Source organism: Staurois parvus, unplaced genomic scaffold (genome assembly GCF_062004578.1).
Source record: "Staurois parvus isolate SC_StPar_1 unplaced genomic scaffold, SC_StPar_1.0 ptg000011l, whole genome shotgun sequence".
Lineage (NCBI taxonomy): Eukaryota > Metazoa > Chordata > Amphibia > Anura > Ranidae > Staurois > Staurois parvus.
The window spans coordinates 565,138-592,438 of record NW_028317807.1 but is presented as its reverse complement, the minus strand read 5'-3'; the positions used below and the strand labels follow the sequence as shown (position 1 = coordinate 592,438).

General features: G+C 39.3%; 1 protein-coding gene across 1 annotated transcript in view; it reads right to left on the bottom strand.

The window, feature by feature from the left end:
- Window positions 1-27,301, bottom strand: part of COL5A2 (collagen type V alpha 2 chain) — a 211,045-nt gene that overhangs the window by 103,628 nt on the left and 80,116 nt on the right. The window contains exons 2-3 of the mRNA XM_089670000.1: window positions 3,948-4,163; window positions 1,850-1,863 (exon numbers count right to left, since the gene is read on the bottom strand). Coding sequence (XP_089526126.1) covers window positions 1,850-1,863; window positions 3,948-4,163 — 230 coding nt within the window. The remainder of the gene's footprint in view (window positions 1-1,849; window positions 1,864-3,947; window positions 4,164-27,301) is intronic.

Sequence of the window (27,301 nt, the reverse complement as noted above, 5' to 3'; positions counted from 1 at the left end):
TTTTGGTGGTACATGATTGGTAGATTGAGATGAATACAAGCTTATTTATTAGGCCCAGTGAACATTCTTTTCAAAAAGGGAAATGTCCCCTCACTTCAGTTTGAACTTGTAATACCCCTTCTTACCAGGGAATTTTTCATTTTTTAGTGACAGTTTGACTGACAATTACAATTTTATATCAGTTTTGTAAAACAGAGCTTTCTGGTAATATTTAATTCATTTTGAAAAGAACCTGTTTTCCGTACTATCCGTACGTAAAATAAAAATGTCAGAATAGTATGAAAACCCCTGATATGACCCTTTTTTGGAAAGTAGACACCCCAAGGAGATCTCATTTTTGTGCCACAATTTTTTGGAAATGAAGAAACATGCTGGTATTAGGGAGTTAAACATGGAGCATGGGAATGGTGCACTAGATATATTAAATGTACAGGTTATATGCAAAGGATTATTGTACTGGTCACATTCAGTGGCAGGATGAAGATGAAGGGGTTAATGTGCAGATGTGTTGGAAAAGAGAGGTGAAAGGGTTCATTTATAGGCCACATAGATACAGCTTAGAGGTAGTAGGTGTAGGGGAGGAGGGGGGCATAAAAGGGTTGAAAAAAATGATTCTTACCTATATCACTGAAACAGAATGAATAAATCTGCAGCTATTAATTCATTCATTTTTTCATCATTGACAAGTACTCACTCTCCTTCTGTTGTAAAGGGAAGCGGATGGATTAACACTGTAACCAGTACCATGTGATCGCTGTGATGACCAGTCACTGTGGTCACATGGTACCCAGCCTCTTGGATTGGCTTGTTACAGTGTCTTTATGTACCGGGCCATGTCATAACAGTTTGGTACACAGCAAATACCGGGTGGATCGACTGCCCGATGACTATTTATCCAATGTTCTTTATGAGTGGCAATATACAGGGATGACGATCCCCTGAGAAAAAGGGAGTTAAAGCGCACCTTTGTCTAGATTATAGGCATTAAACTAAATTCCTGTCCCAGTGACAATTTTGTAAGTAAAACAGGAAGTGAAGACCAATTTTCAGTGAGAAAACAGCAATAAATATCAAAGAGTTCTAGTCTTTTGATACTTTAGTGAGGAGAAATTTTATTGTTGTGTACTTGTTGGAAATTGTCTCTTACTTTCTGTGAGGGAAAATCTCCTTAATTGATCCACACCATATTGATATCTGAAAAAACATACTTCATTAGACATTGTGGGTATTTACTACAAGAGTAGAGGTTGTCCATTCAGGAAAGTTATTGATCACTTTGGAAGTTTCTGCTCAGCTTGCAAACTGAATGTTAGTGAATGTGTGAAACTCTGTCCACTTTAAATACCCAACTTTGTGCTAAAGAAACATTTGTTTTAATTTCCCTCACGCATACAGTACTTGGGTATGCAATGTGGAAACAGCTTCACCTTATTCATTTACTTTCACTTACCAAAGTGCATGTTCAGTTTTTAATGTGAACATTTACTTTGCTAGGTAAAAAACTTCTACTTCTTTAGTAAATCAACTCCACCAGTCTCAATGAAGGAAGTAAAGAATCATGCAGTAAATCATGAAGCAAAGAATGTGTGGGATTGTATCTTCAGTATGAATGAAGAGAGAAGAGGTCAGACCTAGAAGAAGAGGAGAAAGACAAAGCAATGGCAGTGACCTAGCCGGAGCAGGGACCTCCATCCTCACTTAAAGCAGGTGAGCTCTTCTAGAGGTAAGTGTACCATATTGTGCAAGTATGCTCTTCATGCTTGTACATTATGACAAGTGCTGGCCAGCTTCTCACTATTTAATTCTACTTAAAGTTTTATACATGCCATTTTCAGCATTGTTCGCTCACCTTTAATCCTCTACCTAAAAGGAAAAAGAAAATGGACATTGTTAGATACTTGAGAAGGCAATGAAAACACACTGCAGTCAGATCCAATTGTTAAAAAAAATTACTTAAAATGATATACTGTACTTGTACTGTTTTCCTTGAAATGTATTCAATTATTCAATTATACCCCTCTCTTACAGACATGTAACACATTTTTTATTGATTCAGTCTATGAATTGTGCAGATATAGTTGATTACCCTGATTTCCATATAGCAGCGCCAACCAATAACTCATACAACATATTTTGTTTTAAATAAATAATTTTATATATATATATATATATATATATATATATATATATATATACTGTTTTAAATCATTTTTATACAACATATTGTTTTTAATATTATCATTTGCTGAAATTGAAAAGAAACATTTTATGAGAAAAAAAAAATGGAGGCTATCAGTGCTCTGCTCTCTCATTCGGTTGCCTGGCTGGCATGCTGATCCTCTGCTGTCAGTACATGCTGATCCACTGGCTTCAATACTTATCCAAAACAAATATTTGAGATAATGACTTCTGACTTTTTTTTTTTGAATACATGTTTTGGATTAGTTACCTACAGTACTGTAGCCAATCAGTCAAGTGCCTCTGTTCTCTGATTTATTATTATTTGCTCCATGCCTCCTACTTTACCCTTTCATATTGCCAGTCATCCTTTTTGTTTTCTATGCTACCAGCCACTTCCCTGTAATATCCTTCACACCTCCTTCATTACTGTTGCATAAACCTTCCTTCAAACCTCCCTGATTCCTATCACTGTCTTTCATGGATGCTTTCCTATCCTCCCTACCTTTCCTTTCTTACAGCTCTATAGTTGTTACATCACACATGACAAACTGGGAAAGGATGAGCTTGAAGTAATGGAACATGAATATTCCAGCTCTCATAATGGGGTTTTCAGGTAAAGCTCATCTTCATACTACACTGATGTTCTTATCTTTCCATGGACATGAGGATATGTAGCACTGTGTAAATTGACAGTGCTACATAAGTACCTGTAATAAATAAGTATTAATATGGAAGTAGGAAGCAGAGAGTAAGAAATAGGGAAGATGTTTGGAGGAAAATAGAACTAGAGATGATTCTATGAGACAGGAAGAAAGAATTTTACTAGAGTGAGATAGATGGAACGATGGAATGAAAATGTTTAGTGATGAACTGAAAGCATTTTGCAAAAGTTAAGATCAAGTTATGCTTGAAGAGGGGATTTTGGAGTAAGCAGTTTAAAAGGAAAAATAATGCAGTAGAAGATATTTCAAAGTTCTTCAAATGAATACTGATTCCTGCTAAATATCCATTCTGCACTCAAGAACATGTTTCTTTTTGCAGAAGACTGTTGAGGAGTTTAAACCTTCTCAACTATTTCTAGCCGCTGATGCAGCTTATGGGGGTTTTGGTAACTCCCAACTATTCTAAGTCTTTCCTGCTATTTACTGGAGACCTGATGTAAGCCTCTCCTCAAGAATGTGCAATGGTCCACACATGACAATGGCCCACTCTCCCACTAGGTATCAAGCATTATGTAAAGCATGTCTCTAGGCCAACATCATAACCTTGATCCTCCTTTAATTGTTTGAAATACTTAAGAATTTCATGTCAAATATACCCAATTGTGTGCATACTGTAAGTGTGTCTTAATAAAAGAACCATGGAACTCCAAACCTAAATTTGTTTGCTAGCACCTGGCTAGAAAGGTTATCTGATCTTCTACCACTCTGCATATCCTTGAAAAAGAGCAGAGATCATGTTGCCAAAATAACAGTTTATATGATACATGTAATATACACTATTTTATTATGTCTAGCAATGCACATATTCATCATTTCTTAGAGAATGCTAGATAGAATACTAGGGAGTGAATGGTCATATCATAAATGCTATAACGATTTGAGAAGTATATAAAAATGTCAGAAAATTATACAAGCCACCAAGGATAACATACCACCTTTTATACAGTTTTGGTCTCAAGCTTCCAGCACTGAGACAGAAAGGCTAACCTATGTTGAAAAACTAAACAATCCAGTCTTATATAAGTTTAAAAAGTTATTTCTTACTGGGATTATTGGGACGACCACCAGATCTGCATACAGGACAACATTCTCCAGGTGGGATCTCAGGATTGTCACAATCTACAATCTCAGGGCACTGGATGTCATCACACAAAATGGCACCACTATCACAGACACAAATTTGACAGGGAGATGGCTTCCAAACATCTTGATTCATATAAAGCTTTTCCCCTTGCTTGCAGGCCAAGCCTCCTGTTTCCCCTGTAAATAAAACAAACAAACAGGTAGGTTATTATTTTAACATATATTGAACCGCATGCATGAGTCAATACACCAGGAAATCCTGTCTACATACAAGAAAAATGTCCAATGGTGGATAACTGAGTATCAATAAGGGCAACCTAAAACAGCATTGGATAAAGCTCTAAGTGTTTACCAAGAGGTCACAGAAAATCTCTGTACAATCTTTTTCTTGGTCAAAAGTGGCAAAGTATCAGTAAACAATTCTTAGACTTCAGAAAATGTTTGTCTGTGTTTTCTTCCATATACAGTAGATGTTTTGGTCCAGTCCAACATCAGTTTGTCAAAGAAAAGTATTTTTTTAAGAAAAATTAAAATTTAATTATTCAATGTAAGTACCTGAAAATTTGTTTTGACGCTAGCCATCTGTAAACCCTTGTATGCAGCATAGCAGACTGAGATGGGGGAGGGGAAGAACTGGCAGCCAATCAGGTGTGCTGCATGCAAATATGCTGACAGGCAACATGCCAATTTGAGGTCAAAGCAAAATAGCAGAGGGATGACCTCAGTCCTATATTCCCTCATTGTGCAATCAGCAAAACTGAGGTTTTGACCCAGTGCTCTTGAACAAGCTATGTTACTGCTGCAACAGAAGTCAAGAGTATGATTGTGCTGTCTGGCAGGGGTGCCTGAAAAAACATGTACTGTAGCTGATTTCTTGGATTTCAGCTTTAACTGGTCATTTATAACACAAAGACAAACATAATCTGTAAAGGACTGACTAGCAGAGTAAGAAATAGTGATGGTCGCATCCATTATATTTTACCTTTTTTGTAATAGCTCATCCATATATTTGGATGGCATTTTTTTTTTTGACTGAACCAAGTTAGAAGAATCTCCGGTAAATAGTTATCATAGTTGGCCAGTTATAATGTTGTTCATAGTAAATTCTTCTCAAAATATAAGAACAATTTTTAAATTAAAACCTAAAGTGCACAGAGCTGACATTTCCATACTTAAAGTGGATGTTTACCTTAGAATCAACTTTAGAAGTAAATAGCACGTGAGCGCTGAGCTACATGGTGTCACTGGCAAATGGTCAGCAATTTCTAATACTGATTGCTGAATGACTGGAGCATTGACAGAACTCAAACATGGTGATATGCATTTATCAAGGTACATGTGCTATATAGCTGTTTAACCCCCTCCTACTGAGCATATGCACATATGCAGCCTCACAGCTCTAATAACCGGGAGCTAGGAGGTCTGACTTTTGATCATAGTATTATTGTAAGAGCCTGTGATAGGTGATCAGTCTCTGTACAGCCTGCCCTATACCCTCTCCTCTTGAATGGAGAAAAGATACATTGCATCTTCTTCTTCATGCTAGAGACGTTTGTAAACAAAAAAAAGTGTGCAAATAAATAAATAAAATTAGGATAAAATAGGTACCTAAGGGGTTGATCACAAAACTCAAAAACATCTCAAATGAATCTCCAATTCAGGATGGTTATGCTCATGGACTTTAAGCCCCAAGCCACACCAAAGGTACATAACAATCCTGTTCCAGTGCTTTAGTATAATAAATGTAATCATCTGGAAAACTAAACTGCTAGACATGCTCAGGCACACAGCTGATGCAGTTGGCTTTCTGTGATGAATCAGATGACCACTTATCCCTGATATAGCTGACACGTCACTGGAGTACAGAATGGTTGCAGAGACTGGCTTTCTCAGGTAGCAACATAGGTGGATGAAGGTTTTGGGGTTTTTTTGGGCAGGAGGGGTGGGTCAGAGCCTCCTACCTACAGGGTACACAAGTCAAGAATTACTCTACATACAGCAGTCCGTTTTTATTTTATTGAGTGGGAAGTGCTGTCAAGCAGGTTACTTTTCCGGTCTGTTGGCTCTGTTCCACCTTCGCTCACCTGTGTCACTGTGCCTCTTTAGCACCTCATCTGCTGTCCCCTATGTAGCTATACCTCTAACGTGTAATTCTGTATTGTGATTCCCTAATTCTGCTACGCCACCCCTTTAAATAAAAAATGTGAATAATGCAATCAACTCAATATATATATAATAACATTCAAGCAAATAAATTGAAACAAGTGAAATATGAAATAATTATTGTAGTACAACCATAAAAGTCCAAAGGGCTTCCTTAGACTAAAAGGTAATCCATAACAGTCCACTCATAAATCTTTAATTAGAAAACTCTTTTTTGTGACCACAAGCCACCATCACAAGCACTAAAGACTCTTAATAATAAAACCTCAAAGTCATAACAGGTCATATCTCTCATAAAGTTAAGCTCTCCAGTAGGAGAACAGGATACTGCTAGCTGATCATCAAGTGAAGATGCACCCTTAAACCATCAGCATACTATCATAACATGCTAAAAAAACAAAAGCATTGCACATGGTGCAAGTAAACAATTTCACATTCATCAACAAAATACAATACTAAAAACTCAAAAGGTAAGTAAAGAAGCAGGTAAACAAGTAAATTCATCCTCTCACTGTCCCGCTATGTCACACATAATGAGTTGACATCAGAACGCCATACCGTTCCAGCATGTGTTTTGTCAAAGGTGATGCCATGAGGTTCCAATGAAGTCACTATATTACTTACAGTGCCTCATACCTGTCTGTTACACACAGTGCCTCACATCTATCACAGATTCCATATAACCCTCTATTACTTGCTTACATCAAGTAATACATGGTATGCTAAGAAAGTGTAAGGTTGCATTTACATTGGAGCTCAACATCTTTGGTAATTTTTGGTCACTTTTTTTAGCATTTATACAGGCATTTTTGTGGGCATCTCAGGCTTGAGGTCAAATCAGGGTTCTTCAAACTTTCTAAACAAGCCGACCAGTTTACTGTTTTTCAGAGTTTTAGAGTATAGACTCCTTTCACATTGATGCTTTTAGAAAGCAAACGAAAACGGCAGGACATAGTAGAAGTCAATGGGAAAGGGCAGCTAACCCACACCAAATCTGTGGGTACACTACACTGCACTCATGATGCAGGCAAAATCATACTGCATCAATGTGAAAGGGGCCTTGGGGGGGACAGATTGTGGTCAGTGAGGACAGAAAATGTCCAGACAAACAATGTCTTAGGTTTGGTGGTCAATGGGAGTAAAAAAAAATGAAATTGTGCCTTTGGTCAGTAGAAGGAGGAAGAGTGCCCCATCATCAGTATCAGTTGGAGAAATTGCGCCCCATCCTTGGTGTCACTGGTGTATTAGTACTCCAAGGGCCAGATAAATATGAAGGCTATCAAAAAGGTTGTATCTGGCACGTGGACCACAGTTTAGATACCATTGCTTCAGATAATGAAAATGAATACACCACATCAATTTTTTGAGCCATTTGTTCAAGTATGTCACATTTATATGAAAGCACTATTTGAATCAAGATCTAAAGTTTACTGTTCAAATATGCTGAAAAAGTCAACAACCTTCATGGGGTGTACTTATGTTTTACATGACGGAGCATACAGTGCCACATACCTCTGTAAGACATGCTATGCTTCTTATCCTTTTAACATGCACACTGCATCATATCTGAGTATCATGAAATACCGTATACCTCTCTGGTAAACACAAAGCTTCATACTTCTCCATTACATCTACTGCTTAATAATATGTATTATGTTCAGTGTCTCACATCTCTGTATTATCTGTAGTGCTTTATGTTTCTGTATTGTGTGCAGTGTGTTTCTGTGTGTGTGCATGCTTGTGTGTGTGTGTGAGGGGGGTGTCTTACATCAAGATGTCTGTGAACAATAACACTTTCTCTGTACTTCTTTATAAAGCAGAAAAACATTTTGTGAGCATACTCTTGTGATGTGGGATGACCAAGTATAGTAAGGAAAACCACAAGCAGATAGGAAAGGAACCAATGAGCCTAAAGCATGCACATCTGAAGTATATTATTAATAGCAATAGATTACTATATAAAGTTTAATGACTGCAAATCCTGGTATAACTCTCATTGACTAAAACCAATAAATCTTAAAGAAAGTAATTATGCTGCAGATGGACTTGGTCTTAGAAGTTTATCTAAAGATAGTTATAATTAACATGGTCAAAAGTGTGTAAGCCAAAAAATATATCTGCCTCAACTGCTTTATGTTTCTCACAGAAATTATTATTTAAAACATACATGCAAACTTCATATTCAAAAAGAAATAACAACACCATTCTGATTTTCAGTTTGTTTATTTCACAAAATGGGAATACATAGCTAGCAACATTGTATGACCATTGGAGACATGTATCACATGCAGCATGTCATGTGCAGTACTATATATATTAAAGATCCTTAAATAACAATCTTCCAAACTGCTCCAAATGATGCCAAATATTGCCCATCCCAAGGGCACTGTGGTGGTGGAGGGCACAGCTGATATGGTAGCCTCTCCCAATATCAGCTCAGCCCCACAGACTTCTGGTAAAGCTGCCCTTCTGATGTAATCTGCGGGGCTCCGTTGTCTGTTTGACAGCCATCCTCACATTATGGGCCATGTCAGAAGGGAAATTTATTCTCACCAATGTTCTTCTGCACCCTCAAACATTGACAAGTTCAACAGTAAAATCCAATCCAAACAGGGATTTTTTGCCCAAGAATAAAATAAATCCTCATTCAGTTAATTTTACAGAAGCAAGCAGGAAATGTTAGCTCACAGCATCTGTAACATTTGATACCATTTTAAAAGCATAATAAATAAATAAATATATAAATATATACAGTTTGTTGCTATGTTCATATGTTCAGTCATCTGTTGGTGTTTTAATATTTGTCATTAAGAAGCATTTATATAAAGAAAAGTTCCTTTCTTCCTGGGAAAATAAAGCTTGACATAGGAATAGTTTGCTTATAGGAACATCTGGTCCCAAGAGTAAACTTTTTCAATAAATTCTGACCACACTCTTGTGAAAAAAAACATATTTCACGGTTGAAGAATCCACTCTGGACAGCATTCCATGTTGTTCCCCTTGCATGTGCATGACTTATTGTATTAGATTTTCTTTAACAAAAGCAGGCCTTTTTTTCCAGATGTCTGGCATATGAATTTTATCATCCTAAATGTTTTTTTCCAACCACACAGCTATTAGAATGAATGTGTATGTGCAACATGAAGTTCCAAAGGGGCATCTTTGTACTATTTAATACATCATCGGTTGTTCATTGTGTCATCTATATTTTCTCTTCCAAATTGTATTAATTATGCTACAAGATACTTTTTAGTGGAGGAATCTAGGCTGAACTGATATAATAGAGAAGGCCCCTGGGGAACCCAGATAAGTCCCAAACCATCACACACCTCTGAAGAAGTACTAGAAACCTAAGGCATCTGTACAGACAGCAGCTCAGATTATGGCAGAGATTAAAAAAGTATGAGCTGGCTAACTGTCAGAGACAGGACCTGTAAAGCTAGCCACAATAAAAACAAAGACTTTTTTTTTTTGCCATTCATGCATACCCTTAGGTACTGTATGTCTCTTTCCAACCATACCGTTTAACAATGTTGGCTTACAAAGCTGATGGCTTGTTGGGTGTGAATGTTTCTCTTTAACTTTGCAAAGAATTAAAGCAATGCAACTTCCCAAAGGAAAAGGTTAATTTATAGTGTTTCATTTGGTTACCCTCTGACGTAAACGTTTTACTTGACTATTGATTTAATTCACACCACATGTTTTGGCAGGATCCTTTAAACCAGCCCTCTCATTTCTGTGATGTCAGTTTGGAAAATCAAATACATCGTCTTCTTGCAAGTTTAACTGTCTGGATGCAGGCTGTTACACAGGCCTTCAAATTACAGCAGGATACATTATGCAACAACACAATGTATATAGTAAATTCATAGAAATAATTGTTTATACAGAAAAGATAAAATATAGGATTGTCTGTTTCCCTCAAGTCTCTGCAGTATATTGAGAGCTACATTCATTCCTCTGTGGTTTTCCATGAAGTAAATGAACATATTGGGGTGTGTTGAATTGCTTTTGCATGTTTTAATGTTAAAATGAAAGGTGTATTTTGCAGGACATACAAAGATCCAGCAAGAAAATATTTCTAAAGCACCATTCTAAAAACAAAGTTGTAAATATACACGATCCCTACAACTGCCAGTGTTGTATTGATTTCTTTGATTATAATATTTTTAGGTATACCTAACAATGGTTGTGCCTATTTTAAGTTTCTCTGCACATATTGGCAGCATACAATCAGTAAATGATCAACCCCTCACCCTCATATGACAATTATGTTTTGTGTCCTTGCAATGGACACATTATCTGATGAGATTGGATTTTTATTTTTGCCCTTATCTGCCATCTTTCCTTGGTTGGTTGGCCAGCCAGGTTAGTCTTCCCTAGTCTGAAATTTCTGCTGTGTTTCAGGTAACTCAGTCTGGGTTCTGTTGTGGCTTGGCCACCACTTCTGATGACTGCCTTCCGCTTTTCCTATGATCTTCCAGTGCTTGCACGTGTGTGTGTGTGTGTGGGGGGGGGGGGTCAGGGGCCTCCATGGTGGTGGAATTTAAAAAAAGCTTGCCTATAGCCTAATGGCTTTTCTTCCTCATCCCTCTCCAATGTTATGATGGAGATTGCTGTCACAAAAGACGTTGCCACTCCTGACAGATAAGGGCAGGTTTAAGTAAAAGATAAAAATGATATAACTTCCCCTCACAAAGATCCAACTGAAGGTCATGCATATGTTCATGAGCCAGATTGTTCATTTCCTTCACCAAGATGTCACCACTCTCACAGACATAGCCATTTATCCGCTCACCCTCAGAGCAGCCACTCTGATTCCAACTCATACTCATGGCAGAAATACTTGTTTAAGAACAACTGCTGATCTATTGCAAGTGTCTTTCACAGGCTACCCACAAGGCTGCAACTACATATGTAGTCTCCATCACCAAATAGTTGATTGCAGGTCACAATAAAGAGCTTAACGTGCTTGTGCCTGCCCCTTCCCGACGGGTGAAAGCATCACTGCTGTGGACTGCAGTGATCAGTCAGCAAACCAGAAGAACCCTGTGCAACTGGGTTTGACTTCAGCATGGTGGAGCTGTTTGTAGCAAAAGATTAGGAAAAGATTCAGCATTAGGATTCCACTGAAGAACCGTCAAAAAAGTGAAAGTATTATCCTTACTTCAAAAATCAAGCAGCTCCTTTGAATATATGGTATAAAGGAGTTATAGAAAGTCATCACAGAGGAATTTAGAAAAGTCAAAAAGAAACCTTGTCTTGATAGACTTTAATAATTATAATCTAAGAACATGGCCCCCTATTGGATGTCTGAGTTACGAAGTTAGCACATCACGTTATTATTATTATTATTATTATTATACAGTATTTATATAGCGCCAAAAAGTTTGCTCAGCACTGTACATTGTAGTGGGGGACAGTACATGAGACAATACAGTAACAAAACAATACACGAGGGGTTCGAGGGCCATACGCTTTGGAGCTTACAATCTAAGAGGGAATGTTACCCTCTCCCTGGAGGATGCAGTGTCTGCTAAGATCCATATGGAAGAAAGGCAGATCTTGATCTGAGGAAATATTATCTTTGGTCAGGCAGGGTATCACACCCTGGGATCACTCTGGCATGGGATGCTAGAGCAATCTCTTTATGGACAACCAACATCCGAGCAGCAGTAATCAACATTAAAAAAGAACATATCATCCCCATGCTCCAGAGATTAAAACATGCGGGGGACTTAATAGGCAAAGCAGCAGCAATCAATATATCAATAACTAAAGATTCATGATTATTTAAACCTGCTAAGAAGTTCTGTAGAAGTTGAAGAGTAGCCCAGTCTTCTCTTCATAAAATTTCCAAACAGAATTACATCTCTATCCCCCAGGAGCCCAAAAAATATTTTGATGGTGTGTCCATCTCCAAGTGTCTGCCCAGGTGAGGAAAAAAAATTATCAAAGATCCTTGGGTGATCGCTACTGTGACAAAGGACCATCCTTGGCCCTATAAATCTCATCCACCATAGAATCAGTTTTGTGTAAACAATTCTTCCTGCCACCCAAAAGAGTTCTCTCCTGTTCATCCAATCCATTTAATTTTTGCTTCAAAAGCAAGCAGTTCCTCTAGTAGAAAAATTCACTGATTACTACTTCTTTTCTTAGTAAACAAAACACTGGTGACCTGAAGTCACTAAATAAATAAATGTGGGTACCATCCTTCTGAATGCTGTCATTCCAGTCTAATATTCCAGCCATTCATCTGGGTGACTGGATTCCATTTGTGAACCTGTTCGATGCATACTTGCATAGTCCTATCGATCCACAGTTCCAGAGGTTCCCTTGGTTTTTAGTTTGGGGTTACCACTTCCAAATTGCATGTCTTCTTTTCAAAATATCAACATCCTTGAGGAATTTCATAAGTGTCCCTTTCTCTCTTTGCACATCTCAAAGGAAAGAGTCTTAGATTAAATAATTATTTAACTTACATCTTACTCCTTGCTCAGGACTGAAGCACTGTATTACAGAATCAGAGAAAATTTCACTAAGTTTCAGGAATTTGGCTGGTTAATCAGCAAAAACATGCCCAATCTGATTCCTGGCCAGCAATTAATCTTTTTGAGGGCACTACGGGACACAACTCAATTCAGCTACTGCAAAAAAAACTTTGCTGTTTAGGGCAAGGTACAGGCAGCAATGTTTTGAAAATGAATGTATGTATTCAAGTGCCTGAGCCTTTTTGGCACTCTTTCCTCCACAACACCTATGGTCAGATGGCCTTTTCAGAAAATGCACATGTTCCAGATAGGGTTCCATATGCAATGGAACAGAAAAGAATATTGTACAAACAGAAAAACGTGTTGTGTTGGTGGGTAACAGGTTGAATCAGACCAAACACTCAAATACTCCAGGCAGAATAGCCATTCTAACTGTGGATGCCAGACATCGGGTACTGGCTATGAGGATCTGGCAGCGAAGGAAGAATAGCACTTCCAGGGAGGCACAGGGAGTAGATACACTGACCCACCCTAGGACAATTCCTCCAGAAAGAACTTTACCCCACAGATTAAAATTCCTTTCCACAGTGGTTTGATTTCCAGGGATCATGATATTGCAATTTGCATGCTTTCAATGGAAGCTGTGATTCTCCGCACTTTTTCACTAAAAGCCATTGGTGAAACTTTCTTCTTCACCTGAAGTCACCAGGGGCCTGCAGCAGAAACTAATGAGACTACCTTCTTCTAACCCAAGAACCTACAGCAGAAACTCTCAGGATTAGGGCACTCCCAGATGGTAATCTACCACTTCATAAACATTGAGAAACATTCCACCAACTTCTTCTGATAAATGGTTTGGGGATGATTCCTGGAATTTGCTACTTTAAAACCATTTTACCCACCAGGTCCAGTTGTTATGCACATTCAAACATTTCTACAAGAGAGGTCTGAGCAGGAACTCACTCTAAGTTCATGTTTCTACCATCTCTGCACTGACTAACCCATCCTCCCATAATTCAGTACCTCATAGCATGCATAAAACTATGTCTCTGCAGAAAGCAAACCTTTCCCTAGTGGGTCTATCGTACTGTCATTACTTTTATGGGTGCCATTTTATCCGGCCCAGAGTTGCTCAACCTGAAACTGAACACTTAAAATGGCCTTTTTAATAGTGATTATGTCTGCTAGATGTATTCTACATGTTTTGTGTCAGCTGGGTGAGAAATAAATCAGTATAGAGATCCTGTATTTAATGATCTCAATAAGTACAGGGAATATTGACTGTTTAATAAAATAATAAAAATATATAATAGATAGAGAGAGAGAGAGAGAGGGAGAGAGAGAGAGCTGGGAGAGAAGAGAGGGAGGAGAGAGGGGAGGAAAGAGAGAATGAATGTGTCTAAACCAGACCTTGAATTTATTTATTTATTCATCTAATACAGGTATTTATATGGGGCCAACAATTTACAATTTATGCAGCACTTTACATATTATACATTCACATCAGTCTCTGCCCTCAAGGAGCGTACAATTTGAAGCCTTATTTCACATTTTTAAAAAATGGCTTGTGCTTGAAGTACCAAGCAATGAAAGTGCAAAAATATTTATTTTCCTGCACAAACTGAAGAAGCTGTTACCTGCACACATCTCTTTATGGATGTTAAAAAAATAAATATATATATATATATATATATATACACACACACACATTATATATAATAATAAGCATATATTGTTATTATTATTATTGTTGTTGTTGCTATTATAATTACTACTGCTGTTATTATTGTAGTTTTTGTAGGTTATGTAAAGCATACCTATAAGGAGGTAAGTGAATGATGGATGAGTGAGTTACAGATCACATTAGCTATTAATAACAACACATTCTTTGATTCATATCACTGATGTACAAATAGCTGCTATGAAATAATCTTCGGTCCATTTTTTCTATGGCATATATGTGTATAAATACTTCTTTTTTATGAGATTTAAAGTAAAGATTTAGTTGTATAATATATAGGATGTTCCAAAGATATCCACAAGGTGGCGGCATACAGCTGCGTCTAGGATATTTTCTTCCTAATACAGACATCTATGGATAAAAGCCAGTCTCCACAATATGATCCAAGTCTTCTGGCTTTGCTCCAATACATTCACATAAAAATTAGGCTTCATAGTAGAATTTTCCTCTGCATGTGACCAATCAATGTTCTAGAAGGGAGGAGGAGGTTTAGAAATGCTGACCCTGTAACTTGAATTTCTTAACCATTAACTGTTACATGAAAAACATAAAGTAGTAACTTGACTTTTTCTGCATGTTTGGCTGTGTTTTTACATTTTCTTCAAAGTGATTCCTCTACATTCATTATGTTTAGAATCAACTGCTATGAAGTACCATAAGGGCCCATGCACACGGACAGAAAAAGGAGTAAATATAGATATAGATACACATAATATAACTGGATGCTAACCGGGGGCGGACTGACAACTCATGGGGCCCCCGGGCACTAGGGGATCATGGGGTCCCTGTGTCCTTGCCCACACTCAAAAAATCCTATGAAAAGGGTACCAGGGGCATCTCATGGGGCCCCCTACTGACTCCGGGCCCTCGGGCAGTGCCCAAGTTTCCAAATGGTCAGTCCGCCCTGATACTAACATTTATAGGTAAAGTTGATCCAGGGAATACCCGATTGCCTCTCGGGGGATCAGGAAGGAATTTTTTCCCCTGCAGGAGCAAATTAGATCATGCTTTGCTGTGCGTTTTGCCTTCTTCTGGATCAACTGTGGGTGTAGGATTATAACTTTTTTTTATTATTATTATAGTCTCCCTATAGCAGTGTGATTATGTCCATATTTCTGTGCTCAAAAGCGGTACTTTTTTTGCATGGAAATATGTAGTTTTTTTTATTGTAGGCCTGTAATTTTTAGGAATAACTCACTGAAATCTGTCCGAACAAGAGTCTAGTAAACATCCCGGGTATGATAAAACTTGAAATATGAAATCATAAATTATAATTTAATAAATAACCATAAAAAATAATAATATAAAAATAAATTGAATTCAATAATATAATCAAACCGAAAACACTGAAATTTGAATTATAGCGCCAAGTTCACACATCACTGAGCAAAGTCCCAAAATCGTTTCAGTGTCTGTTGACGAATTTCCCTACAAATCATTATCACTCAATTCTGCAAGTGGTTCTAATTTACTATTGCTGTTCTCTAGCTGGTCTAAAACCGCTTTTGACCTAAAGGGACGCTTTTTGGACGCCATGGACGTTTCTCAGTTTCCAGGCAGAAAGAACAGTAAAAATGTAGACAGGGCACAGGACAAAGCAGTAGGGCCAAAATGTATGTGAAATGGTTTGATACAGTAATGTTTTACTATGTGATTTTAGTGTATTGAGTGAATGTCACTTTTTGACATTTTTAAATTTCCCGCCGGTTCCGTCCTCCGTACGTCCCAACGTTGCAGGGAACGGAACCCGGAAGACAGATGCTGGCATCGGCCGGAGGAGATGGTGGCGACGCTGCAGGGGGGACATTGCGGGAGCGCAGAACAAGGTAAGTGCAGAAGAGATCCCGGAGCAGCGCTGCAGGGTATTCCTGAGTGTAGCTCGGGGTTACCGCTTGTGGTGCTAAAACTTTACCCCAGCTACACTCGGGAATACCACCAGGGGGGATAATGGTTGAACTGGATGGACTGGATAGCCAGGATTTTTACACTACAGCATATTTGCTCTTGTTACATCCCTGTGGTGAGACCTAAGACGTGTACCTAAGACAGACCGCTAGGCATGTAAGCCTGCAACTTTTCAAGCAACAAAGTAATAAAAAAATGATTTCCACACTTTGAAAAATGAACACTTAAATAACAACTCTTGCCAAGTTTTTTAAGCTGCCCACTTATGGTACAATCTGATTGAACAATCTTTTTTAGATTTACCAACAATGATGTAATGTTAGGGTCTTCCCTATTAAATTATAATGAACATATCATAGGTTAGGCCATCATACTACATAGCTCTTGGCAAAAGAGGTGACTGTATATTGATTGCCAGCTTTAAAGTGTTACTAAACCCACAACAGTAAAATCAGTCTGTATGTGCAGTAAAGTATGCTTGTAATACTCACTGTGGAACCTTAGGGGTTAATCCTCTGCATTGTGTAAAAACGCTGTTTGATCCTGACTTTTCTGACCCTCTCCTTCTTCCAGTGTCCCCCTCTTATCTCCTGATAAGACATAGCGTGGAGACACTCAGCACATGCTCAATTTGGTGTGTATTGATAGAGAGGTTGTTTTTTTTTCTTGGGAGAGTGCATGTGATATATTCTTGGGAGAGTGAATGTGATCAGCACAGGGCCAATCAGCACTGTCCAGACAGAGGTTCAGGGGTTCTGCATCCTCCTAGAGCTAAATGAAAACTCCTCATACAAGCTTTAACCTTTGCTCTGCTAAAGTGACAAGACTGCTCTAACTGCTGATGGGAAAAGGTATTTAGCAGTATATATTTACTAAAATAATTTCATTTCCATGTTCTGTGTACTGTGGGAGACCAGATAGAGTGAATGCAGGGTCTGGGGTTTAGTAACACTTTAAGTATAATTAATTCCATTTCATCTAATCTAGCTCTGATATATACCTTAAAAAGGTATTAAACACAAAAGCAAACATTTATTATATTACAGCTTACCAATTGTTAGATGTGATAGCTGCTTACGTTTTCTTTTTTAGGCTTTCTTTCCTTTATTTTCACCTAGTGATTTGGCCAGAAAGTCTGTTGTTTATCAACAGAACAAGACTTCCTGCAGAAATAGCAGTTATAGGGATAAGACCGACCATTTACCACTGGTAGGGGTGCCTACAATGATCAGCTTTTATTTATTAATGTAAAACCTTTATTCCAAAAGAGAAAAAAACTGTTATTGTAACTGCTTATAAAGTGTGAGCTGCAGTTTGGTTTCAATTTGGTATTATATCTAAATTCTCTAGTATATCTAACACTCCCCTCCCCCAGACTGACAATGCTGCTGTTCAAAGGCGCCCCCTATGCTCCTTTTTGCTGCCATGTGATTGGCTGATTAGCAATTTGTGTTACCAAGTAATTGAACAAGTGTACCTAGTAATAATGAGGCCAGTGAGTGTATAATGAGTGGTAAGCTGCAATATATTACATTTTTTGCTTTGGGTTTAATATTTCTTTAACAAAGTTGTTATGTGCTACAGCAGGGGTCTCCAAACTTCAAACAAAGGGCCAGTTTATTGACCTTCACACTTTAGGAGGGCCAGATTGTGGCGAGTGGGGGCAGAAAATTTCCCGGGCCCAGCATCAGTGAAAATGCACATGGCCTCAGGGTTGGTGGTCAGTAGGAGGAAGAGCAGTGCCCCATCATTGGTGTTAGTGGGAGGAATAGTGCCCCATCATTGGTGTCAGTGGGAGGAATAGTGCCCCATCATTGGTGTCAGTGGGAGGAATAGTGCCACATCATTGGTGTCAGTGGGAGGAATAGTGCCCCATCATTGGTGTCAGTGGGAGGAATAGTGCCACATCATTGGTGTCAGTGGGAGGAATAGTGCCACATCATTGGTGTCAGTGGGAGGAATAGTGCCACATCATTGGTGTCAGTGGGAGGAATAGTGCCCCATCATTGGTGTCAGTGGGAGGAATAGTGCCACATCATTGGTGTCAGTGGGAGGAATAGTGCCCCATCATTGGTGTCAGTGGAATAGTGTCCCATCACTGGTGTTAGTGGGAGGAATAGTGCCCCATCATTGGTCTTAAATGGAGGAATAGAACCCTATCATTGGTATCAATGGAAGAATTAGTCCCCCATTGTTGGTGTCAGTGGGAGGAATAGTGCCCCATCATTGGTGTCAGTGGGAGTAATAGTGCCCCATCATTGGTCTTAGTGGGAGGAATAGAACCCAATTATTGGTATCAATGGAAGAAATAGTCCCCCATTGGTGGTGTCAGTGGCAGGAATAGTGCCTCTTATCATTTGGAGGAATAGTGCCCCAAGAGCTGGATAAATACTACCAATGGGCCGCATCTGGCCCTTGGGCCACAGTTTGAAGACCCATGTGCTAGAGGAATCAAAACACTACACTGAATGCAAACTGATTTGCTTGCATGAATCTTTGCTCTAAAGCTTTAGACTACTAAAATGTATGTGGATAATAAACATGACGTAGGGCAGATTTTTAATACATACAGTAAAAGCATTACATGCATTTGGAAAAAAACTATCTCAACAAATGCTGCCAGAGACAGATTTCCAAGGTACAGTTTTAAAACCTGGAAAATCCATGTAAGTGAAAAATGTATAGTAACACCCCACTAACTGTAGATCGGGTGATAGTGGACGGATGTGGTCATGCCTGACTTAACAGTGAATGTAAAATGCTGAGAATGCTACAGCTACAAATTTCTGCTTCTAGTTTACAAAATGGGAAAAGTGATGAACTCCATTAGCACACAAGACGGGTAAATCTGAAATCAGTGCAATCTGCTTGTGTAGGTTCATTCATGTTTGAGTGAAAAGAACTCAGTAAGAGTACTTATCTGTAGTAAGCTTTGTGTACATTGAACTGCTGATAAGACTTGGAATTTGGCAAACTTCCAGAGTGAAATATCTAACCCCAGGCCTTTTTTGGGATCATCCAGAAGTCACTATCTCCGCCCAACACAAAACAGCAAGGAACCATCAATCTTTCTGCAACCAACCGGGTTCCCTTTTTAAGATTTTTTTTACACATCACCAAAACACATGTGCCACTAAATCAAAAGAGTAAAATCCCAGTGACTTTGTATTCTAGGCTTTTGTTTTATGGCAGCAATGCACATTTGAAGTCTTCAATGAGTTACTGCTGGTAACAGCAAAAATGCACTGACATAAAGGAACCCCTCCATAAGACTGCCTTCAATACAATGGTGTAAGAAATATGCTAGTAATGGAACAGGCTTTTACTAAATGTCTAGACTTAACGCGGAGTTACACCTGAAAAAAAAATAAAAGTCACCACCTACAAAACTGTAGCTGCTGACTTTTAAAATACAGTCACTTACCTGTCCCTCGGTCCAGCGGTGTCCTCACCACGGCTGACTTCATTGGCCATCTTCTCTCCCTGGTGTCGGCATCTTTAGTGTGGGGCACCTGGCTGTGACAGCTTGAGGCTTCACAGCCGGGTGCCCACTGCACATATGCAAGAAGCGCTGCACTTTGTGAATGGCCCCGTAGTCTTCTGGGACCTGTCACATGTCCCAGAAGACTACAGGGAGGGAGGGGGGAGGACAACGTCCGCTTCCAATCACCTAGGCGATCACAGAGGCTGTGGGAGTGGGTACCTGTCAAATACGGGTACCCACTCCCCCAAGGTGCCAATCCTTAATGGGGATCGGGGGACAAAGGCTTAAAGCAGAACTTTCCCTTTTGAGTGGAGCTCCGCTTTAAGGATACTCTGTTGCTTTAAGAATACTAAAAGCTGCTGATCTGTAAGATATCCAGGAAGTTTTATAGTAGTTGTAAACCCTTTCATATAACCAGTGAAGTGTTTGGCCCCAGGTGATACACAGAGATTAAACAAATCTTCCTGCATAAGTTGTACCTGTTTATCTGTAGACCTCTCTTCTTTACATTCATTCAAAGTCCAGAATCTGTAAAGCTTGAGCTGTCAGAAAACAGGGGTCGGTGAGTTGAAATTACACACCGCAGAGCTCAGTAAAAAGAGCTCTGAGAGCTGATTGCAGAAAAGGAACACACATCCCCTGCACACAGGAATAGAGCTGAGGCTGTCAATCACAGGCTGTGTGCTGGAGATCCCTCCCCTGTCCCCTATTTACCTCTTGGTATCAGGAAAACTAGTCAAAAGTGACTCATGCGGATATCAGATCAACGGGGTAGCAGACCACTACACACTATAGCATAATTCATGTCTGAGGTTTACAACCATTTTAAGTATTCTTAAATTGACAGAGTCCCTTTAGAGTGGAACACAAAGCAAACTGTTAAATACACAATTTATTACACACACGACAGTTTTACTGCAGAATGAAACCTATAGGTTGACTGGTTGCTATGCACAGCCGTTCTAGATTTAGGCTGCTGCAGTCTTAGTAAATCCCCGCCTAGGTACTCTAATAAGGAAACTGCAATGTCTGAATACCTTTAGAAGTAACAAACCCTTAAAATTGTCTAAATCAAAAATGAAATTCCTATTGCAGGGGATGCTGACATTTTTTATATTTCAGAACACCTGTAGGTTGCCATAATGCACTGAATTTCTTGACAGTTTTAGAAAATTACAGCACTTTGTTGACTATGAATGTTAAATTACAAAATGAATAGTGTGGCAATTTCTATGATATATTCATTTTCTTTAGCAAAAGTGGAATTCCTCTTTAATTGATTTGTGCATTTTTAATGTTGCTCTTTAACCACTTGCCCTCCAGAGGATTTACCCCACTTCCTAACCAGGCCATTTTTTGTGTTATGGTGCTGTGTCACTTTAACTGACAATTGCGTTGTTATGGAACGCTGCACCCAAATGAAATTTACGTCCTTTTTTCTCACGAATAGAGCTTTCTTTCGGTGGTATTTGATTGCCTGTGCATTTTTTATTTTTTACGCTATAAAAAAAAAGACCAACAACTTTGAGAAAACAAAACAATATTTTTGACTTTTTGCTATTAAACATGTCCAGTAAAAAAAATGAAAAAAAATCTAATTTCGTCAAAAATTTAGGCCAAAATGTATTCTGCTACATGTCTTTGCTAAAAAAAAATCCCAGTGATTGACAGCACGTGCCCCCTACCCGGAAATGCAAAATCACGTATATATATATATGATTTTGTGCACCCCTGCCGCCCTGTAGTAATATATCTGCTATAGGGTGGTGGGAAAGCGGTTAAGCTGCTGTGGGAACTCACTTCAAATGGTAGAGCTTTGTTAAACGCACACAGCAACTCGCTTTCTTTTTTAAGGCCTTTTTAGCCCAATTTTATTTAAAAGAAAATGTTCCATAAAGCTTCCCACGCAGGGGTATCCACCATCAAACACATGCAAATGAAAATTCAGCCTCCTGGCTTGTACGCAGTTTTATGTCTGTCTCCTACAGACTCTTCCCAAAATATGGCTCTCGCACACAGCTGGCCACTAGCACACAGCTAGTCTGGCTTCCACCTCTCCTTGGTGAAGCCCACCTGACTCCAAGGCAGAGACCTCCTGTCTGCCAGGGTGGAGCCCTCCTGACTCCTGTCTGCCGGGGTGGAGCCCAGAACCCTGGTTAGGTCTCTATGAAAAGGCCTGCACACACCTGTGCAATCAGTGTCCTGGCCATTCCCAAAACCTGGTCCCAGGATTGGAGATTTCATCCCTCCCAAATCGCTTTAAAATCTCAGGGCTCCAGGTCCCAAAATGGACCTTACAAACAAATGAGGAAAGTGAAAATCCACTTTCCTCTGTATCAAACACGTACCCCCTCAACCTGCCTTGTTGAGAATCCTGGGTGACAGATCGCCCCACTGTCACACTGCCTTAAAGTGTAACTAAAGGCAAAACTTTTTTTAAAGTTTTGAATAGAGTAAAGAGGAATTAGGACACCTGTCAGTTTTCTATTGCTACTTCTGCCCCCCTTGGAGAGATTAATTCTCTTTACTTGACCTATTTTCAGTTGAAATCAAAAGTGAAAGTAAAAGAAAAAGCAGTAATAGAGGGGCAATCATCCAATGGGAACACAAGTTCTGGTCGCCTGGGGGATTCCAATTGATTTCCTTAATTTGCATGGATTTCCTCTCATTTCCTGTTTTGACTAGGTGACAGGAAGTGAAGAGAAATCTCCCCCATGGGACATAGATGGGTTATAGCCCTCCCTTACTCTATTTATTTATTTATTATTTATTTATTTATTTCAGGTACTTATATAGCGCTGTAAATTTACGCAGCGCTTTACATATCAATTGTACATTCACATCAGTCCCTAACCCTGAAGGAGCGTCCAATCTAAGGTCCCTAACTCACATTCATACATACACATACTGGGGTCAATTAAGGCGGGATCCAATGAACCTACCAGCATGTCTTTGGAGTGTGGGAGGAAACCGGAGTACCCAGAGGAAACCCGCGAAGGCACAGAGACTCTATCCAAAACAGAAAAGAGTTTTGACCATAGTTCTATCTTTTTTTCTCTGATTGGTTTTTTTTCAATACTATTGCATTTGTAAATGTACCCCATGGCAGTGCCCAGATACTCATGCCATTTATCAGAAAAGCTTTCAACTTGGCCTTGAACAAGGGCAAAAAAAAAACAAGATTCATGTTCCATAAACATCAGTGGGGTTTGGCACTATGTCCAGGTTTTTTGCTTTTCTTCTGGCTATGCCGAAACTCTGGTGAGTTGAACTTTGTCTTGTTTGTTCATTTTCTTACTCTGTGGCTAGGCAGTGTGGCAGGAATAATAAGCAGTAATATACAGGTTAACAAGCATACAGAAAAAAAGTCAAGGGAAATACTTGTCAAAGGACATAAAAACATACCATAAAATATAGGAAAATGAGAAAGTGACAGATGCCTGAACAGGTTATAACTAGAAAATTATATGTGCGGGTGAGATATGTACAGCAAATGAAAAAAAAAAACTAAAATTCCCTGTGCTCATTACAGGGAGAACAAAACTTTAGTCTATCTATGATACTATAAAATAAATGAATCTATGCATTTCTAATGTATAGATTGAAAAAAGTAAACTCTGGGGTGCACATTAGCAAATTTATAGGAAATGTTCTACTTATTTGTTTAGGACCACACTTAAAGGCTAAGTTCACTTTTACAGAAAAAAATAATAAAAAATGCACATATTTTTGCAGAAAAAGAAAGGTGTGCTTGTTAATTTTTATTACAGGAGCCTGGAAAGCATGGATTCCTTGCAGTGTACTAGCAGCCCCACTGCAAAGGATCATTTTAAGATTTTCCGGAGCTAGGCTTTACATTTTTTTTTCTGGCTATCAGGATTGAGTGCTGGAGAATTTTTGTATTGTTCATTTCTTTATGACTTTGCTCTCCTGTTCACACCTTTCATCTGCTATTTATTTCTAGCAGATGCTACTTTCTAATGTTGTTGTATTAGGTGTAAACACACACAATGGGGGGCTTCAGCTGTCTTGAGTGAGTCTGAACTTGGTTTGAGGGATGGGGCTACTGTTCTTGTTGTATTCATTGCATCATTGCTCTCACTCTCATATATATATATATATATATATATATATATATATATATAACATCAATGCTAGTCCAGATTGTGTTTTAAAGGTCTGGTAGCCCACGTTTATTGAAACAAAGTAAAGTCCATAAACTTGCCCACAAAGGAGTTTTGGTTGCACACAGCATCAACAGGTGACACAAAATACTGAGCCACCTAGCTCTCATTTCAGCAGTATCTCTGCACTTTACAATGGTCACCCAGGCCAGAGGTTATTCTAAGCACACAGTTCCTCATTAACCGCTTGTGGGTCACGCCGCACTGCAGACGGGCTGCCCATACAGGCACAGCGACATACCTGTAAAACGCTAACCTCTTCTGGGTATAGAGCGTGTGTGTGCTCCTGCCCGCCGACTCAGCCCAGCCACAGATTGATGGCCAGGACCTGCATGGCTAAGACCAAATCAGGGTTCTGTACATAGGGAACAATCTCTTTGTTCCTTCTCCCTGCAAAGCAAGGAGAAGGAATAAAGAGATATTTAGTAAACAGCAGCACATTGCTTGGCACACACTTAACCTCTTGATTACCCCAAGATGTTAACCCCTTCCCGGCCAGTGTCATTAGTACAGTGATAGAGTATATTATTATCACTGGTCACTGTATTAGTGTCAATTAGTCAGTTCCCACCCAATGTCAATTAGTGTCAGATTGCCTGCTGCACTATCACAATCCCAGTAAGTCACTGATCACCTCCATTAGTAGTATATAAAAAGAATTAAAATAAAAATTGCAGTATATATACTATAGTTTGTAGACACTTCAAGTTTCACGAAAACCAATCAATAAACACTTGTTGGAATTTTTTTTATACCAAAGACGTAGAACGCATTTTGCCTTGAATTTATGAAGAAATGTGATTTTTTTTAATATATATTTTATAGCAGAAAGAAAATATATATGTTGTTTTTTTTTCTTTTCAGTCTTTTTGTTTATATTAGAAAAAAAAATAACGGTGATCAAATACCACCAAAAGAAATCTCTATTTGTGTAAAAAAAATGATATAAATTTAGATTAGGTACAACATTGTTGCATGGCTGCACAATTACCAATTAAAGTAGAGCAGAGCTAAATAGCAAAAAATGGCCTGGTCATGAAGGAGCTAAAATCTTCCACAGCTCAAGTGGTTAATGCACACAGCCAGCACACAGTGATAGTTGCTTCCACCTCCCTACTAAGGTGAGACCCACCTATCAGCACCCAGGGATGCATCCTCCCTTCTGTCTGGAGCCCGGAACTATTCCAAGTCCTTCATTATAAAGGCTCCTGGACGCACACCCTACTGGTCTTCAACAAAACCTGCATACTGGGTTGCAGATTTTTTTTCCTCCCAAGGAACTTCGAAATCTCCAAACCAGGGGCGGACTGATCATTCAAGCACTCCGGCACTGCCCGAGGGCCCTGGGCCATGAAATGTCCCTGTTACCTTTTTTATAGGCTTTTTGGGTGTGCTTTGAGTGTGGGCAGGGACACAGGGGCCCCATGATCCCCTATGGCCTGGGGGCCCCATGAGTTGTCAGTTCGTACCTGCTCCAAACTAGGGAGCCCAATCCGGGAATACCAAAATCTGGAGAAGGCTGTAAAAACAGTGGTTTTCTCCACTCAAAATCAATGCTCCAGAGTCCCCCACTCTGCACATTTGTGAACCTGTGTCCTTTTTCCAACCATTTTCCCTGTGGCAGCGCCCCGCACTCATCACAGTTTATATGTTGCTGCATGTACTCCCTGTTTGAGTGCTCCCATGGGTTATATATATTTACAAATGTCTTCCGTTTTTAACATGTATGCTTGAAATAGATTAGAGTGAGGTTGCTTTGTTGGATAGAGGGCTGAGGAAATGAAAGTAGATAGAAACTGAATATAGTAATGTACTAACAAAGTCACATACATTAGACATACAAAAATATAAACACAGATACCTTAGAAGCATTCGACTGGCAATTTAGTCAAGTAAAGTGGTGTTTTTTTACGATAATTAGTTCTATAGCATGTGATTAAAGTGTACAAACCTATATACTGAAAGTATAAGTATACTTCCCCCTTACAGATTAATCACTGCCCTAGGTATTAAGGCTTTTCCCACAGTCTCTCTCACTACTACACCGCTCCACAAAGATGCCAGGCCAGCTCATCAACTGTGTGTACCAATACAAAGAAAATGTCCAGATGGCTGCACTTATTGTTCTGTTTTTATTGGTTCATGTAACAACAATCCAGCACAAACATAGTGGGGAAGGAAAGGGGCAGATTGACGCATTTCGCACTCTCTCTAGTGCTTAGTGGGTTATGACTAAGCACTAAGGAGAATGCAAAATGCTCTAGTTTTCTCCTTCCTTTCCCCACTGTTTGTGCTGGTTTCTTGTCACATGAACCAATAAAAACAGAACATGAAGTGCAGCCATCTGAAGCATTTTCTTTGTGTCTATACTTCCTACCAAAATGTGTCTGCTAATAATCATTTTGTATAGTCCATAGGGATAGGGAAGCCCAACAGATACTGAGGCAGCTCTTCATAGAGTTGGAGGCAAAGCTCTAGTGCAAAAAGACACGGAAAGAAGGTGCCTCTAAGTGTAGTATTAGCAGTTTATTAACATACAAAGATAAAATTCCATTTACAGGAACTCCAAACATGACAGGCTCATCATAGTAAACCAACCGATGTCGCTGATGGTATGGGTTTAAGGACCGTCTGGCTGTCCAGCAGCAGTGAGACCCATGGAACTCAGTGCTGTCAGAACTAAGATGGCTGTAGAACCTCGGGAGGAGTCATGGAATGCATATGTCGGAGGTGATTCAAGGTGAGGGCGGTAACGCATTTCGGAGCATAAGCAAAGGGCTCTTTCATCAGACCTAAGCCCCGAAAACTCACCGACAGTTTTATATCAGCAAAGGGGGTGGGAGAATTAGGGGGATGGAGCGGGTGAACAAGCAGGTTGCTCCTTGGTCCTAAAAATCTATAGGTTCCGACATCCCTGCGTTCCATGGGTCACACTGTCGCTGAACAGCTGGATGGCCCTTAAACCCATACCATCAGGAACATCGGTCAATTTACTATGATGAGCCTGTCATGTTTTGACTTCCTGTAAGTGGAATTTTCTCTTTGTATGTTAATAAACTGCCAATACTACACTTAGAGGCACCTTCTTTCCATGTCTAACAATCATTTTGGCATGTCTAAGGGTCTAGTCGCACCAGTTGCTGCAGTGTGGTTGGCATACCGTGTGGTCCAGCAGGATCACTGTAGTGCCAGTCTTAGTGCATTGCACTGTTCACTTTTTTTAATAAACTTTAATAAAATGTCACAGCAAAAAACAAAAACAACAGAGAGCGTACATCCACCCTAGTGTAACACCATTTATTACTGTGTAAAAAGAATAAAACCAATGCACTCACATAGTGAAGCCT